Source organism: Centruroides vittatus, unplaced genomic scaffold, assembly GCF_030686945.1.
Source record: "Centruroides vittatus isolate TY-2023 unplaced genomic scaffold, ASM3068694v2 contig_538, whole genome shotgun sequence".
Classification (NCBI taxonomy): Eukaryota; Metazoa; Arthropoda; class Arachnida; order Scorpiones; family Buthidae; genus Centruroides; species Centruroides vittatus.
The window spans coordinates 702,804-722,675 of NW_027122316.1; the positions used below are offsets into that span (position 1 = coordinate 702,804).

The window sequence follows — 19,872 nt, forward strand, 5'->3', positions numbered from 1 at the left end:
GCAGGCTATTTTGTACCTCAAACCCACGCAAGGATATTTTCCAACTTAAATTTCTCAAATGTGAATCGTGCCGCACCGGACACCACAACTGTCATCAAGACTGAGCAGTCGACCCGCTGGTGGTTTCCCGGTGATGCAACCTGCATCGTCCGGCTCCACGTCCTACGGTTGCAGCAGCCCAAACCCAAGGAATTAGAACTAACAATATTATATATATATATATATATATAAAAACACATAATTCAAAAGTATTCAAGGATTAAACTTCTGACAGATGTCAATTTTCAAAAAGGAATGTATTTTGTTGAAAATTGTATAAAGGATATAATTTTATCTATGTTAATCTTATAGTGTGCTTAATTGAGTTTTTTATTACAATATTGTTAAAAAATAGAACAATATATTTATTACGAGGGCTGTTTGGAAAGTTCGCGGCCTTGCCTATATGCGCTGCTGCAATGAATTTAATTTTTGGCGACAATAATTCAGTCATCTTTGCTAAAGATACAATACGAATTTCCTCTTGATTTGTCGTAAAGTTTTTTCACAACAGCTTATCAGATAGTCAGTGTGCACATGCTTTGTCAAAAATGGAAAAAATGGAGACTCGTGCAGTCATAAAATACCTGACGAAGAAAAGGTTGACCCCATCTCAAATCAAAGCTGACATGGATGAAGTTTTGGGAGAGTCTGCTCCTTCGTACACCATTATGGAAAAATGAACAGCCCTTTTTAAATCTGGCAGAGAGAGTGTGGAAGATGACCCTCACAGCAGACGGCCGTCAACTGCTGTCACTGAAGAAAATATTGACAAAGTTCATGATTTGGTGTTAGCAAATCACTGTTTGAAAACGTGTGAGATAGCTGAGACAACAGGCATCGCTGTCAACCGAGTTTACCACATCCTAACCGAAAATTTGAGTATGACGAAGGTCTTAGCAAGGCGAATGCCGCGTCTGCTGACCGCCAAGCAAAATCGTGTTCACACTTTGATGTCAAAGAGTGTTTGGTCTTCTATCAGAAAAACCCACAGGATTTCATGCGTCGGTTTGTGACTACTAATGAAACGTGGGTCCACTACTACACTCCTGAAACAAAAGAACAGTCGAAGCAATGGAAACATCAAAGTTCGCCATCACCAAAAAAGGCAAAGACAGTTCCATCAGCGGGGGGAAAGTGATGGTCTCGATTTTTTGGAATGCTAAAGGAATCATCATTATTGACTACCTAGAAAGAGGAAAGACCATCAATACTGTCTATTTCTGTGAACTTTTGGAAAAACTGAAGAAAGAAATCAAAGAAAAAAGGCCACACTTGAAGAAGAAAAAGATTCTGTTCCACCACAATAATGCACCTGCACATTCCGCCAGAATCACCAAACAAAAGGTAAATGAACTTTGCTTCCAATTAGTTCAACATCCACCGTACTCACCTAATTTGGCCCCCAGTGACTTCCACCCTTTTCCAAACCTAAAAAAATTCTTGGCAGGAAAGAGATTCCACTCAAATGACAAAGTCATCTCTGAAGTGAACGAGTATTTTGCACACCTTGACAAATCGACCTATTGTGATGGCATAAAAAAGCTAGAACATCGCTGGAATAAGTGCATTGCTAATAAAAGAAACTACATCGAAAAATAAAAAAAGTATTAACATTATTTTGTTTGTTGTTCTATTTGAGGCCGCAAACTTTCCGGACAGCCTTTGTATATAATATTGTAAAAAAATAAGGAAGATTGTATAAAAAAATGGTGTTATGTGTTGGTTGAAAGAGTTGTAAAATTGAAAACGAGCTGAGGACGACATCATTCTTTGTTGTCAAAATGCATAATGGTCTTTAATTTTTGAAAAAACATAGGCTAATACGTGATAAATCTATCGTCAATTGTGTTTGGACCAAATGTTTAATTGATTAGCTTATATAAATAATTACAGAAAATTTATTATTTGAAGAATTAATTTATATTTATTCCTGTTATTTTTTCAATTTTAAATAAAATATTTAATTTAGAAAATATATCATTATTATACAGCATCTATTCAAATTCTGTAGTGGACAGTGTTTCAAGTGCATTCTATAGATCAGGGCTTCTCAAACTGTGGGTTGCAAAAAATTTGATTTGCACTATGTGTTTATACAAAGCAGCCTTTTCAGCATTGACAACTTAGTCTTACGCGATACGCTTCTTGTCTAGTCTTGTGTTCAATTATACGAGCGCTAAGGTGGCTTTTCTTTTTCGAGGACGTAATTGTCCGAAATGCATACTCAAAGAAATAAAAAGTTTTTCTAAAGCTTGTCGTCCTTTTCATTGATGGTATAATAAGTCTAGCGAAAAAGAAAAGCCACCTTAGCACTTGTATAATTGAACTATAAAGTCAAACTGTCAGTCGACGCTGAAAAACATTGAAGATGCCCTACAGTATCAAATATCAGAATGCAAATTTGCTTTTGTTTCTAATAAATAGTAAAATAATATGTATATCGAAGAATTGTTTTATGTTTTATTATCAGTGGGTGATTCTATCTGTACACCTATTTTATGTCTATATATCGCACGTAAAATTTTCTTGGGTAAAAGGGGGTCGTAAAAGGAAAAAGTTTAAGAAGCATTGATATAGATTAATTTGTTAAAAATGTTTGTTCAGTACAAGTATGTTAAAGTCACTCTAAAAATTTTTTTGAAAAAAAATAAAATGAAGAATTGAGAATTAATATCTGTAAGGCCAGGATAACGACGGGTTCTAGGTCTAAAACCTATCTACGCCCCTCTATCTCTTCTTCTAATATGACACGCGGTTTACTACATTTCTTTTTCTTCCTTATAATTTGAAATTACATAAATTAATTTTCAAAATGTTATAATTAAAATTTTATTATACAGATTCGAATCCATACTTGGGCTACTGCTAATTTCCATTCCCTCTCAATGGCTGAGAAAAAAGGGAAACAGCAGATACAAATTATCTGAAAATACAAGAAAAACTGTTTTTTTCAAGCCAAAATAAAGCCTGTCATCGTGTTATTGCCTGAAATTTTAGTGTGTTGATAAATAATTGCTCATTGTATTCTAATAAGAACAAGCAATTATTTCTTGTTGACATCGTCACAATGCCGAGCTGCAGTTTTTAATAATATTTTTAATTTATTTAACTTAAAATATATGCTCTCCACCTCAAATTAGTAGTGGCTTGTCCCTGTACGTCATACTTTTCCTTTAACAATAGAGTTGTACCAGTCACCTACCTAACACCTTTCGGGGAAAAATTTTTGAATTGAAATAGCATGACTTTTGGTTTGCATCATTAGTTTCTATATAGTTAATCGGGGCCTCTTGTCCCTAAGGTTTCTCTATCTGATCTCGTCTCTGGAGATCAAGAAAAGATAGACGGATGATAGTGGAAATTTATAAATCTACAATTCTTTCAAATTGCACCCCAATTACCTAAACTTAGCCTATAAAATGGATGATAAATTATTTAGAGTTTCAAATGTTATCCTTTGAGTAAATAAATGTTCTAAGTGTTTCTTGCAATGCATAAATGCAATGGTAATTTTAACTTGTATAGGGTGTCCCAAAATTAATGCAGGATTTAAACTGTACACAATTTTTGTTTCATTGGATTGGCAGCAGCTTATGAAGTCACATATCGTAGTAAGCACATTGCAATTAGTCAATATGGAATGACAGATTCATTTTGGAGGAGCATGTAACTATTGTTAAAACTTATTACAAGTACGAGGAAGTTTTGCTGAGACTATGCAAATTACACGGCAGTTTTGGTCAGAGAAATGTGCCAAATGAATCAACTGTGCAAAGACTAGTTTGAAAATTTGAACAAACAGATTCAATTACGGACAACAAAAGAACCAGGGGTCGTACTCTGGTCACCGTCTCTGGTCTCTCATTTCTCACAAGCCGGTCGCTGATTGGCTAATCATTTGGATTAGCCAATCAGCGACCGGCTTGTGAGAGACGAGAGACCAGAGACGGTGACCAGAATATGGCCCCAGCTGTCCTTGCACCAGCTGGTTGGCCAAAAATCACTACTCTAGATCTGAATGATTGTCATAGATGTTTAATAACTTATTACTCCTTAGATATTCATTTATCTGTCAATTCAAAAACATCATTTATGGTTTAGTATCATACAGAACTTCCTAATAAATCGAAAACAGACGTAAACGTTTGTTTAGCGAATAGTTAAATCTAATTTCTTGCCGATTTGTTGGTAATTACATATTTTGTTTTGTCGTATATCAGTCATTCATGGAGATTGTATTACATTGATAATGTTTCAAAATTACATTCAAAAATGATCGTCAGTTTAAAAACAAAAATTTCTCATTTCTTAAATTCAATTTATTATTTAAAAAATATTTTAGATTAATAATTTATTCCAATTATGATTATGATTATGTATTATTTATCATTTGGCTACACATCTAGTTAGTAGATAGGATAGAAAGCAAAAAGTATGATTATGTAATAAATAAAGATAAACCATATAAAAAAATAATAAATTTTTTATTAATAATTTAACAAGAATGAAAAATTATATAGCCATGGTAAATATTTTGTAAAAATATTTTTAAATAATTTATTAATTTAATTTAAATATATAGAGTAGCGTAAGGGTGCGTGCGACTATGCAGATGCGAGCGAGCGAGAATATGTGGCGAGAAGAGGCGAGACGCAATAAATATCAAAACCCGTCAGATATGTGCGAGAAGCAGAAATTCGCTGTCGCTTCTCGCTTGCGCATGGTTTTCCTTTGTGAAAACTAAATCACTCACAACCTCTCGCTTGCTCTAAATTCATGTGTGCATAGTCACACCCTAAAAGTCAATTCACAGTCAAGTAAAAATATTTTTCATTTCATGTTTTGGTACCTTATAGATTGTAAAAGTATTTCCTTATTTGTAACTCTCAATAATAAAACCTGCAGTTGTGACTTACATTGGGAATTATATCAATAATATACCATGCACGTGGGTGGATTCCCGACGTGTTAATTCTCATGCACATACACCAGGAGTACAACCCTCTATCTAAAATCCACAAGGGCTAATTTATCCATAGAAATATATTTAAAATTGATCTCTATGTAAGAGCATCAAAGAACAATTATCTGTAGAAATGCATTAAAAATTAGAGAAAAAAGGAGAGATGCATTTCGCAAATGCATCTCTCCTTCAACTTTGAGTGTAAACTAAAGGAGAGTGTAAGAAGAAACATAATTCATCAATGCATAATTACCTCAAAATTAATGTAATTATTAACTGTAACACAAGATGGCTGCTTAACCACCTACCTTTAACCTTTGATTTTTGACAACATTTTTGCACTTCTGGTGCTTTAATTAATAACAACAAACATTTAGATGTATTACATTAGATGTATTTCATAAGTCTGTGTCAGATTTCACACACTAGCTTCAATTTAATAACATTCCAATTTGGAATGTTACTTGTTTTTAATCAAATTGAAGACAAGTCTGCTCTAGAGGGGCCACCATTTATTTTGCGTTCCAGACTAAAAACATACACATGAATGTGTATGTTTTTAGTCTGGAACGCAAAATAAATGGTGGCCCCTCTAGGGCAGACTTGTCTTCAATTTGATTAATAATAATCTCGCCATCGGACGGAAAAATCAACAAAAAGAAATTTTAAAGTACCGTCGCTAGGGCGCAGCTTCAAAATTTGCATTTTCCAGCGCCTGTTCCAGCAAATAAAAAGTGGAAACACCTTCACTGGCCGGATGGTTAAAGAGTAAGACGTCTGTGTTTCACCGACTCCTTTCAGTTTTAATTGGATGTTTGTGTTTTTCTAAAAGACTTTTTTACCTCTGGCGACATGAAGCCTAAAAAGGAAGGCCTGTCGCCATGAATGTGTATGTTTTTAGTCTGGAACGCAAAATAAATGGTGGCCCCTCTAGGGCAGACTTGTCTTCAATTTGATTAATAATAATCTCGCCATCGGACGAAAAAATCAACAAAATGTTACTTGTTTGTTAACTTTATCAAATTGAAGTGTGGGAAACCTGACACGGACTTATGAAACACACTTATAACTAATTAATAACAACAAACATTTTAAGTGCTGGAAGTGCAAGAATGGTGTTGAAAGTCAAACGTTAATCATAGTTCCAGTTATTTACGGGTACTCCTCACTTTACGACCTATCTGCTTAACGACCACTCGCACTTACAACCAATTGAGTTTCGCCCTGCAATTCGGGGAATCCACTTTCTCAGCTTGAGTGTCGGTCAGTGGCGAATGGTGACATGTGCACTAAGCGTACTATAATAGGCTTGCACATACTATAATAGGCTAATAGCGTACTATAATAGTCTTTTTATAAATAAATTTGAAATTTGTTGCATAATTTGGATAATTTTACAACGATCCTATATTCCCGGCGCAAGCTTCTCGCTTATCGACCAATTCGCTTAATGACAGTCGTCGGAACGGAACTCGGTCGTAAAGTGAACAGTACCTATATTCACCACATACCTTTTATTAAAGTTTAATCTTGCTGCATTATACAAATTCATATTATAAGGCAGTTTGCTGTATTTGTAATATAAACTTATTCCACATTTAATTTTTAACAATGTATCAGAAAAAAATGTGGCAAATATAAACACAGACTTCACTTATAATAGTAATTATCTATTTTTTTCTGATATTATATACTATAATTGTAAAATTTCTGCCACATAATCCCGACCATTCACACCAACAAACTGTTTTAATATATAATTTATAATATATTATTAAAAAAATTTATTATAAAGGACAAATTACAATTTTTTCGGTTTAATGTTACCTATGGTAGCGAACACGGTGGCTCGTCTCCGAAACAGTGGGGATGCACGTTCTAACCTAACCTAACCTATTCTAATAAATTACCATAATTATTGCCAACCAAATTATTAGAATAGGGGTAATTTATTACAATAGGTTAGGTTAGAACATGCGTCCCCACTGTTTCAGAGACGAGCCGCCACGTTTGCTACCATAGGTAACATTAACCCATTTTCAGTTAATACTTAAGTACATTGCTACCTTGTTATAATGCAGATTTTGAACAAGAATCTATGCTGCATTTAAGACAAAACTAATCGCTTAAAAGTTTTCTCGAATTTATTAATTCTCTAATCGGCTAATTATTCCTTCTAATTTTTTTAGTATTTTATTATTAAATTCACTGTTTATACACTTTTGAATAATGAGGAAAGAAAACTGATGCGAAATAATGTGACTAGCTTAAACATATGGTACGAATTCAGTATGTGGGACACATTTACACTTGGAAGAACACCATGAATGCTAACAGATTAGAAATAGAGTAATTAATCAACAATTAAAATGCTTAATACTGACATATACATACAATATTCGCTAAAAATTAATTCGTTTTTATATGCAATGTACTGTGACAGGTCAGTATAAAAAAAAATAAATAATGTAGCAGTACGTGTGTTTTTCTCAGCATTATTTTAAATGAAATGAGTAGAAAGTATGAACTGTGTATACTACAATTTATACTTTCAAAATAGCATCAAAAATGTATATATTTAAATAATATATAAATTTATTTATATTATTTTGAAAAATCATTTACAATGACTGAATTTACACACTATTTCCAGATTATAAAGCTATAATTAAGTCCTACAATATAAAAAAATAACAGAAATTCAATAAATTTTACTTCTTATATCTCAAACAGAATAGTAAATTTAATTTAATCCATTCTGTCTATATTAAATTATTTACTATAACAGGTGATCAAACCAAATGTTTACTTGCAAATAGTAGACCTGGTGATGCCACAGTGGCATAGCGAGGGGGGTGCAAGGGGGTGTATCATGCACCGGACACCACTCGGCGAGGGGCGCCCAAATGGACTCCAAGACAAACCGAGTGTTTCTGGAGGGAAAGGGGGTGCCAATAAAGTGTCGTGCCCCGGGCGCCAGTTATGTTCGCTATGCCACTGTGATGCTATGAGCCCTTTCGTGCCTATTACAACCTGGCTATGCATCACAAGAAACATTTATTGTAATTAGGGTTGTCATAAGTTCAAAAACTAGAAATCAAGACATTGTGAAGTAGCACTGTGATAAAAATTGATCGATATCAGCATTAAGTAGGTAGTAGCTACTCTAGAAAATAAGTTAATAATTCTAATTAAATTAATTTTATTGAAATTGAACATTTCATTATTTATTATTATGTTACATATTTCAATACAAATTTAAGTAAAACTATCTAGTATCAATTTAATGTAGATTGATATAAGAATAAAAGATGTGAGATGAGGCATGTGTACAGTAAAACTAGTCCAAAACAGCACCCAAATAAGCTAACGTTATAACCATCGACGGTTATTACAATGCCGGCTGGGGACACATCCGGTACCTATAAGGCACTCAACTGGTCATCGCCAACCCCAGCAAGGCATAATATATATAAATAACATTGCTAGACCGAATATATTATAAGCTAGACACTAACCAAATGCCGAAATTCTATCAGGCTAGATATGGCTAATTACTAAATTATGTAATCAATTTGGCACTAGAGGAAGGCATTAGGCCCCATCTCTTATTAACTTTAATTAATTAATTTTAAATAATTTAGAACCGCTGAAAGAAAAAAATCGGCCCGGAGCGGGACTCAAACCCACAACTCCTGCTTACCGTGCAGACTCAAATCCACAACTCCTCTTAGTGTAACTGGCAACACATCTGCACAGTACCCAAATAAAATGGAAACGTGCCTAACAGAAACAATTCTTTCTGATAAAGCAATTTTCTATATTAAATTTTACTACAAGTACAAGCTAGAAACCTGTCCAACACAAAAAAGGAAGAGGTTTTTGGGTACTAAGAATATAACATAACCCAGATAAAGCAGAAAATTAATATTCCACGTATGCATCTGGTAGACAAATAATTAAAATTGCTTCTAAGTAGAATAGTCACTAAAGAGTCACAAATTATATTCTGAGAACAATTTTGAGCCTTGTCAGAGTGACAAGACATACAGACACAAGGTCCTTGTAGTATTATTCTTTAATAAAATTAACCAGGGCAGAATCAAATACTTGCTGATAGCCAACTAGTACTGAGTATTTAAAAACAAGTTGATAGTTATACACTAGTAAATAACACAAACAAAATATACCAGCAAATATAATTTAATATAAATACAGTAGACTAAAGTATATAATTAATTAGAGTATTAAAATTCTCCAAGAAGCGTGATCACAAAATAACTTGGTCTCTGTGTAACATGATTACTTTCCAGTACAGAGCAGGACACTAGTTTTTGGTACTCAAACTGGTCAGTGTTGGGCTGACACAAATTTCAGCCCAGGATATATACCAAATATAAGTCCATATGTAAATTTCTGCCCAGATGACACAGCAATTAAGGCATTAGCTTACAGGACCTTAGACTGAATCGCTGTAGTAGCAAGCATTAGTCCAATATGGGTCCTATTGTGGCAGTCTTTGAAAATAACTGATCCCAAGTTGGGATCAGTTATTTTCAAATTAAAAGTTACAAAATTTGCATTTTGTTGGGCCCATTGGTCTGCATGGACCATTTCACATCAGCCCGTGTCTGAATCAGCACCAATTATTTTGAAATTTATAGTAATAGACTATGTTTCCCACGAGCTGGACATCCGTTTGTATCGATCATACCACGGCAGTTTACAGCATGAGTTAGGCTACAAATAAGACTTTTTTTTTTAATTTAATAAAGAAACAGTGCTTGTATTTTGTTTAGTATTTTATTTTTGAATTTAAAATTGACAGATAACCATACCTTCTAAATAAATAAATTAGTAGTGTTTGATTGACTTGTCACTACTCATGAACATAGCCAGGTCTACTTCTTTCAAGTAAACATTGACCACCTTCTATAATTTAAAAAAAAGAAAGCATATTTTACTTACTTGGCTTCCAAAGCTTCAAATAATCTCCAATTTGAATTGAATAATTATCATTTTCATTTATAATTGCAGACAATACAGGATAGTCCATTTCGTAACCAGGATTCCCTGATCTAAATTCTAAATAGTTTTCATTTGTTTTATTCTCTTCCATTCTGGACATAATTAAATTATTCGTTTTATATTGGAATTTTACAGAGATTTTCTGCGTTAAAACTGAAACAGCTAACTTATTTTCGCAACTGTTTTCTTTGAGATAAATGTCGCCAATTACAATAGTGATATTCGTCATTAATATTCTTCCGCCACTCCAAAAGAATATGTAGTTTACTTCGTGTACAATATTCCAACAAATTCCATTTGAATACGTAGGAGGGAAATACGAATCCAATTCTTTATATTGAAAACTATCATTGGACGACGAATACTTCTTAAGTACATAATTAACGTTCGGTTTTAATGTTTCATTTGATCCGGGAACTTGTAAAATTTCGTATCCATCCTTTATGTAATACTTTGCATCAAGCATCGTACTTGCCATTTGATTTCCTTCACATAAATGTTTTACTTTCAAAGCGCAAAACGATTGATAATTTTGAAGGAAACGCACAGGAAACTGAAAACTGCAATGTCCAGTATATAAGGAAACCGGTATGTACCATTCGGTAAATCTCTGAATTTCGTGGATGCTGCTTATTACTCGCAATGTATCTCTATATTTGTACGAAGCAACCGATGTACTTAAATTCTGGGAAATCTGATGCAGATGTTTTACAGATGATTTTTTTGCATATTTCGACTTAATTTCTTCAGTTTTAAACTGTTTGTTCTGTAAAATTTTAGCTTTCGATAAAATTTTTGATATTGTAGAATGATCATTTGCTTTAGATATGTCAGGATAATAATATCCAAGAAATGGAGTATTTTCAGCAAAAATACATAAAAACTGATGAAACTCGAAACTTTTATCTCGAGTATTTTTACAATTCCAATTACCGAGCACTTCAACTTTATTTCCGCCGTACGAATCTTTCATGCACTCGACGTCTTTGTGTACGGAGGATGGACATTCCTAAAAAAAGAAAAAACATTTGTTTATGACGTTTATGTAATCAGACAAAGTAATTAAAGTTCCAAAAAATAAATATAATAAATAATTTTAATTTTTACAACTAATTTTGCAATTCTTCTTTCTCTACAAGTGACAGTAGATAGCTTATGTATTGCAGTCTAGTAAACTTTTATTATTCTCTTGTACAGTTTCTTTTTTGAAAATGATGCAAGAAGAATGTGAAAAATTATTTAAGAGAAGAAATCTGTGTTTCGAGGGAAGATGTAGGAAAATTACTACAAGAAGAAAATGTTAGATGGATAGAAAATTGTTCATGAAAATAGTAAAGATATAGCAGAACATAAGAAAGATGTGGTAGATAGATAACAAAATCTTCCCAAACCTGTAACCGGTGCGAAACCTCTTCTTCAAATAAACTGTACTTTACGAACGTTTTCGAACCCAATCAACGGTTCTTCCTCGGGTAAAAAAAGAAATTTCGTTGGAATTGCAGCTCGTACTACTTCAAATTCGAAATATGAACGAACAAATGCACGTTTCCCATTTACGTCTCGTTGAGGCATGCGCATTTAGTACCAATACAGTTATCTTAAACTAGTGTTCACAAGCAACTGCATTAGTACTAAATGCGCATGCCTCAACAAGACGTAAATGGGAAACGTGCATTTGTTCGTTCATATTTCGAATTTGAAGTAGTACGAGCTGCAATTCCAACAAAATTCGTTTTTTTACCCGAGGAAGAACCGTTGATCGGGTTCGAAAACGTTCGTAAAGTACAGTTTATTTGAAAAAGAGGTTTCGAACCGGTTACAGGTTTGGGAAGATTTTGTTATTAGTATTTCTGGTGTTGATAATAGGAGAATTGTAGTGGTAGATCGATGTAAGAGCCTGACTTGACGCACCATCAATATCCATTAAAATATGCACAGCCTCCTGTCAGGTGCTAGAGGAGGTATGTAAATAAACCAAAAGATTGTTAGTTTATTTATATAAACTGATATTCTCTGTAAAATCTGATCCAGTAGACAGATAGATTAAGTTAGTAGGGGTCCATTTAATGGGATTGCATTTGATACTGACATTCATGAAAAGGATGAAAAAATTGTATTGGTAGACTACACAGGAGAAGCTCCTCTCAAGTTGTGAGACAAGTGAGATGTGCATTTTGGGACAACTGTCACAACAAAGGCAAGAATAATCCTACAAAGCTTAATGAAAGTGGTAAAGTAGAACCGGTCCTAGCAGATAAGATTATGAACAAATTATCTAAGAATGATTCCAATAATAGAAGGAACCGTAAACTAGGAATCTTCTCAAGTGGAAACATTGATACTTATTTTTCTACATACGACAACTTTATTTGATTTTTGCAATTCTTCCTGTGTGTAAGAATGAAACGAACACATATTGAAAACATATTTAGCAATTTTATTAAAAATTGCCATAAATATTAAAAAGATGAAATAATTTAGATAATTTTTTTCTCAAAGTTTTAATGTTAATGTTTTCAAAATACAAATAAATATATATATTTTAACAACATATATAAATAAATTTCCTGCTCTGAATAACTCAAATCAACACACTAGAACCTTTTTATATCCCAGTAAGAACAAATTTTAGTTAAAACTAACGTTTTTGACCATAATCATGGTCTTCCTCAGGATTTTGACCAGTACAATTCAAATATGGAACACTATATGGCTAAAAATAATTTTCTAATGTTTAAATATTTTGGAATTTTAAAGTAATTTTAAACATGTTGTTCAATGCATTCCATATTCAAAGTGTTGTTCTTGTTTTTGTTTGTATACAATATAGTGGCCTTCTGTAATGTGATGTATGTGTTTCTATTCAATTGTAATGCACCCAAGCAATGTGTAGTGTGTGTGGTATGACACCCGTAGAGAAAAGAACGACAGGTACAATAAGCATCCTATCCATCCTCCACAGATGCCTTATTTCCTAGTCGAGTTCTGTGTACTTGCTGACTTTTTCAGTGCATGCGTTTTGTATATTGTGAGTGTTTGGAATGGATATGTCTATAATGTATGTGATTTTATTGTGTTTGTCAATGAGTGTGATGTCTGGTCTGTTGTGGTAAATTGTTTTATCTGTGATTATGCTCTGTCGTAGTACATTTTGTGTGTGTTGTTTACCAATACTGTCTGTGGAATATACTAGTAGTATGGTTCGTGGATGTCTAATAATTTGTGTTTCTTTGCAAGCTCTTGATGTATTATATTTTCTACTTGATTATGTCTATGTAAATAATCTGTCTGTGCCAAGAGCTTGCAACCAGAAGTGATATGTTGTATAGTTTCTGGCATGATATGACATTTTCTGCATGTGTCATTTGTAATTGTTGTATCTTTCAGTATGTGTTTTCTGTAATTTTTAGTATTTATGACCTGATCCTGTATGGCAATAATGAATCCTTCCGTCTCCCCAAAGAGACATTCCCGAGCTAACCGGCTGCTTGACACAGTTTTGTCAACAAAATCCTGGGTCAGGTCGTAAGGATGCCTGCCATGAAGTGCCTTTCGAGCCCACAATTGCTTACTGGTCTCTATGTTTTTGATATGCTGTGTTATGTCCATTTGTTGTGAGTGTAAATTTAATGGTGTGTTATTTGAGTCTGCTAGAGTTACTGCTTTATGTAACTGTGGTGTTTCTTGTCTTCTGTGGAAAAACTCTCGCAGTGACTGTATTTGTTTGTAGTGAAGGTTAACTATGTCAATCAGGCCATCAGGCCACGTCCGCCATCTTTACGTGGAAGGGTTAGTCTTTCTGTGGCAGATTTAGGATGATGATGTTTATGCTTAGTAAGTGTTGTTCTTGTTTTTGTTTGGAGTTGCTCAAGATCTGTGTGAGTCCAATGTATAACTCCAAAAGAATATGTGAGTACTGGAATGACATATGTGTTTATTACTTTATCTTAAATCTGTGATGTATGTTAGCCAGTTTCTAAAAATAAGGATCACATCAGAATTTGAAACCATTAGAGAATATGCTATTTTACCTAGAAATGTTCAAAGATCATGTGTTAGATGAATAATGAAGTGTTTAAAAAATAACTGTAATCAACTCAAGCATTGTATATAATTATCAAGATGTTTCTCTACGTTATCTCTCTAAAATGTGTAAATTGCACTTACCTGATCACAGCAACATAAAATATCACAATGATTTTCAGTTATATCACAAGGACAAGGCGATACTTCTAAAAAGTGTGGTTGTTTATATTGCCTTTCGTTATCTGTCAGACATCAAAAGATATTTATTTTCTCAATCGTACTTTTATTATAATAATAAACATCTTAAATATTTAAAATTAAGATATAGAAAATAATTTTAAATCAAGATATCTTATAAAAATAGAAAAAAAGTTATGCTGTATAATTAATTCTCCTTGTTAAGTTTAAAGAATTACTATCAAATCATTTTTGCATGTCTGCTAGGCATTATCCCTTAAATCGAAGGCTATTAAGAGAAAGATAGGATCTTGCTATGTAATAGAAAAAGATAATTTGCCAAGCCTCTTTCTTTACTATTTATCATAATAATCTCTTCTTCAGCATTATTAGACTCACTTTCCTGATTCAGTCTCATTTCATGGTAGATGCCCTTCATTCTTGATTATACAGATTGAACTGAGGCCTACTGTAGACCTGTTCAAGCCATACTGCCCAGCAACATCAGACATCTTCTGCCCACTCTCTACCTTTGCTATTATACGCTCACCTTTCAAAAATAAAAACCCACGCAAAACTTAAAGAGTGCCCGCCTGACAGTCTCGCAAATACTACAAAAGAATTGCTTCTGTCTGAAAAATAAAAGGCTGGAATTACAAGGGAGAGTTTCAAAGTTCGAAGGAATACTATACAACCGGTTTGAGCGTCGATATCAATGTCTGCCACGCTCTGAAAAGTTTCAAATTGTTGCCCAAAGACAAGAGAAAACCAATTGGTATTCATTATTTTACATTGCTTCTTCTTGTGTTTGTTCTGTGAGGTGTTCGTTGTCCAAACATAAAAATCTTTCATGAAAGTGTTCGTTAACCAATCACCCACTGTAATTAATTTATAATATCCAATATAATATTACATATACATAATTTTTTCAGTTAAGTCTGTATAAAGAAACACATTCTCCTGGCAAGATATTAAATACAAAGATTCCCTTAGCCCCTTTTCATAAGTTCCTCTCTTATAGGTGAACATTACAATACTTAGAGCAGACAAGAGTAAATACAAAGATTACATAAACCAACATCTACAAACCCGCTATACATATGTAATAAGCCAACAACTACTGGATTATTTAGTGATTAATTAAAAATAATCGCAGTATAATAGCATGGTTTAATCCGGTAGTTGTTGGCTTATTACACAGATTACACATAGTGATAAAGAAAACTCACAAGAAATAGTGTAAGAAGTTTGGTAACATTGCAAATCAGACTCACAGTGGTTCAGGGCATTGTCAAGTCTGAGTTATAATACAATGGAACTTGGTTAACTGAAATCGGTTGGGAAAAAAATTCAGACTTAGAGTTAAAAAGTTTTGACGAATTAGATTTAACCAGTTTGATTTAACATGTTATGCTATATGATTGGGGAAAAAAAATGATTTCAAGTTAACCTGGGGCCGTATTCTGGTCATCGTCTCTGGTCTCTGGTCTCTCACAAGCCAGTCGTTAATTGGCTAATCCAAATGATTAGCCAATCAGCGACCGGCTTGTGAGAGACGAGAGACGGTGACCAGAATACGGCCCCAGATTCCACTGTACTGTAAACTTCTCAAGCTAATTCTAAATTCTAATTCCTTTATTAATGAAATAAATAGTAAAAAAATTAGCTTAAAAAATGTTTATTTAATTTCTAAGTTACAATTTTAAAACATGTAAAAACCAAAAACTACATACAATACAGTTTTCATGTGTCACTTATTTGTACACATTTAATATTTAAAATTAGTAAATAAGAGAAAATTAAAAAATGAAAATACCTGTCAAATTATCCACATTAAACTCATAAAAATGCATTGGCAAAACAATTAATGTCAGTATTGCCATTTCTTGGTTTTTGTTCTCTGCAGGAAGACAGCAAGTAACAACTACGTACTCGATTGTCAAACTCGTGGTTTTGTTAAGATTTTGAATGTTTACAATTGCATAAGAACTCTTCTCCTAAAATATAGGATTTTTATAGTTATTGAAACAGTCTATCTATCAGGCAATCAAATGAAAAATTTACTTGTGAGTAATAGATTTAGTGACGCTACGAGTTGGCAGTGTTTGTTAATGCCCATCACAGGAAACACTCGCCATAAATCTTAAACATTTATTTATTGAGTGATAACATTTGAAACTCTAAATTTAAATGGGTAGAGTCTGACCAATTTATCGTGAATTATCAATTCCTGGCATTGTCAAATCTACTTCTATCAAGTAAACTTTTAATTTGGTCTCCTTGTATATTGTTTATAAAATACTTTTTCTACATTTAAATCAAAAATTTATATCATAATGTTTAAATACATATAAAATTTTTTGTAGTATCCAAAACAAATTAATTAATTAATTAACTTTTTACTTAATAAAGAATAAACTCATCATTATAAAGATAGGTCTCAAGTTTCTCTCATTTGAAATTTTATAAAGTATATAAATGAAAATATGCTAGACTTATTTTCACTCTGTAGTTCCATGACAGTCATTTGAAGCTAATCATTGACCTGAATATAATTCTTAATAAAGAACTACAGTGGACCCCTGATATAACATGCAAATATTTCTTTTGAACATTTTGATCACTTATTGACCATCTCACTTTGTCACTTGAGTCGGTTGCCTATTACCTCAGCCATAAAGATGGCCCTGTCCATGTAATTGGTCTACTGTCAAGAACAAACATGTAATATACAATGTCTTTCACATCATAAAATGCTACAATAACCATACTTAAAAAGGTAATGCAGAATGGGCTGCAAGACTTTTAATCAGTAGTACAAATAGTGGCAAAAGCATGTAGCTTCACACTTAATTTTAAGGTGATTTTCTATGAATGATTATACTATTAGTACTTGTAATAAAAGTTGTATTAAAGGTTTGTTCAATTTTGACTATTAAATTTAATACAAGATGGCAATGTAATTGTCTACCTTTAGTGCAGGTTATTTTATAGCTACATACAGTAGACCCCCCTATAACACGAGTTCGTATAACATGGCAGAAAAATTGCGATCGTGTTCATATAACACGCTAAAAGAGACTCGTATAACACGGCAAAACGTCATCGCCAGCTCGTGTCGCGACAGGATTGGTCGAATCTGGACCAATAGCAGATATTATACAAACCGTTGGGTTTAAATGAGCACTGGACCTACTAAAAAACATTTATTATTCAACGGCCATAAAAATTATATTTTTATTAATAATGTCTCCAAACTTCGGCGAATTTTTCGCAGAAAAATAACTTATCGGGAAACACGTGCCTGCCATTTGACGAGCCACTCCGCGATGAAAACAAGCTTAAGCAATGGCGTCGTCATACGATGCACACTCAGTAAGTAATTCTACAATTTTTTGTTTAATCCTACATAGTTTATATGGATATTCCCAAATGGATAGTATGCATAGTTTATATTCCCAAAAAATTATACGTGTTTTGGAAATGTTGAGTCAAATTAGCCTAGAATTGATCAATTTTATGGAAGAAAACCTTTCAAACAGCTGTAACCTCTAAACTGCATACATGCCAGGCTGTGATTGGCTCATGTATTTAAGTGACTCGTACAACACGGAACTCATATAACACGGAACGTATCTACCGTGTTATAGGGGGTCTACTGTATTTAATTGATTAGCCAAGTTATGTCCATACAAATATCCAGTATTATCATTTGATTCAAATCAAATATATATTTAAAAAAAATTAAAAATGAATTCTTAACTCTATCGTAAACCTTATAACCGATGAAAGTCTATTTAATTTTCTACAGCAAACATTTTCGGACTCCAGAAAGAAATTATGAAAATGGGAGCCATCCCGATCTAATGAGTAATGGAAATAATGAGAAAGCAGTGCAAAATATCATACCCCTTTCGTATACAACCCGCTCTTAGCACCTTTGTATAAAAAAATTGCCAAAAGACAAGGGATTAATATAGCGTACAGGCGATGTCCATCTATGCTTCAACGCCTGCGGAACGATAAAGATAAACCAAATAGGGACAAACTTCCAGGAAAGCACCGCTATCCCACTAACGGATAATAGATGCAATAGGGAATTGGTGTACATCAGAGCCACCAAAAGAGCGGTGGAAGTAAGACGGAAAAAACATCAGAAGGACATTGTGCATGGCAGAGCTAACACCTCACTGGCGGTATATGTATCAGATCCAGAAATCATCCCAGACTTCAAGGCCGCGAAACTACTGGCTACCACAAAGCAGGCAGATCAAATTCGATGGTTAGAGCAGATTGAAATTTATAAAACCTTCCAATCATCCCAGCCGATCAATGCAAAAGACGAAGTGAAGTTATCGCTAGCATGGCAGGCCATACTGCAAAAAGAGAATACGAAGTAAAGGAAAGGAAAGAAACTTGTGGTCTTTTTATTTAAAAGTTTTGAACTTTTTAAGATTTATAAAGTGAACGAGGAAAACGTTTTTTCGGGTAAAGTTTCTACAGAAGCTAATGGAACATTTTTGAATTTTCGAATGGCACGCGATTCGAAGTAATAAGTATTCGACTGGTCGAAAACCGTTTTGAGGAGAATTTAGGCTTGAGAATGGACCCAGAGTGGAGTCCGAAAACGTTCGCCATAGAAAATTAAATAGACTTCCACCGGTTTTAAGGTTTATGATAAAGTTATGTTTACAACCCGATGTTTATAGGAGTTTAAATCAATTCTTAATTTGCTTCCTTTTATTCAAAGTTACCATATATAAAGTTGTTGCTAAATACAGACATTTTAAATAAATGAAAAAAATAAATTTGATTAAAATATAAATTTTTATTAAAAACTTTGAAATCAAAATTGCTTAAATTTGTCCCATAGAAATGCATTTAAATCAGGGGTTTGCAAATTCAAAGAGGTCAAGACAAGCTAATATAAACAATGACTTGATAAATACAAATTAAAAAACTATTCAGCATAAAACAATATTTTTATATTATATTCTGTTATTTTTTTCAATTCTCAATGTTCAATAGCTTAAGCATAAATAATATTTTAAAATGTGCCCAAGCAGAATACATATAATGTTTGTAGGTTTAAATAATTTTGATTATTATTTTCAAAAAATCACACAGTTTAACACAGTTCAACTAACCTTTTCAAGTACTGTCATTTGCCAATTATTTTGCTGCTGAGTTTTAGATAAACCTAAGAAAATTAAATGAAAACTTGCATTAATTTTAATATTTGGGATATATAAAAATACATCCTATTCCAAATTTTTGATGAGTTATACTTTAATAAATTTAAATTTTATAATTAAAGAATGAACAACAAAGTAAATATTGCCATAAATGATGGCAGAGCTTCTAATTTAAATTTCACTATAAATTATTTAATTTATAATATCAAATAGTCTAAAAATCATCGTAATTTTATTACATGAATTTCAGATTGAATTGGTTTATATGAAAGCAATTCCAAATTTAACACAGAGGTAGAAAAGCATAATGCCTAAGATACAAAATTAAGTAAGAAAAAGTGCATGAATACTTCTCATAAGTATAGAAATGAATATCTTTACAGCATAAGAGAATACACACATTTACAACAAAGCATACTACTTTTGATAAATAGTGAGGTT

General features: G+C 32.9%; 1 protein-coding gene across 1 annotated transcript in view; it reads right to left on the reverse strand.

Moving 5' to 3' along the window:
* The window catches only part of LOC136978459 (tectonic-2-like), a 104,841-nt gene that overhangs the window by 76,827 nt on the left and 8,142 nt on the right, over window positions 1-19,872 (reverse strand). Inside the window, exons 4-7 of the mRNA XM_067274165.1 lie at window positions 19,384-19,436; window positions 16,053-16,233; window positions 14,201-14,301; window positions 9,974-11,042 (exon numbers count right to left, since the gene is read on the reverse strand). Of these exons, the coding sequence (XP_067130266.1) occupies window positions 9,974-11,042; window positions 14,201-14,301; window positions 16,053-16,233; window positions 19,384-19,436 (1,404 nt within the window). The remainder of the gene's footprint in view (window positions 1-9,973; window positions 11,043-14,200; window positions 14,302-16,052; window positions 16,234-19,383; window positions 19,437-19,872) is intronic.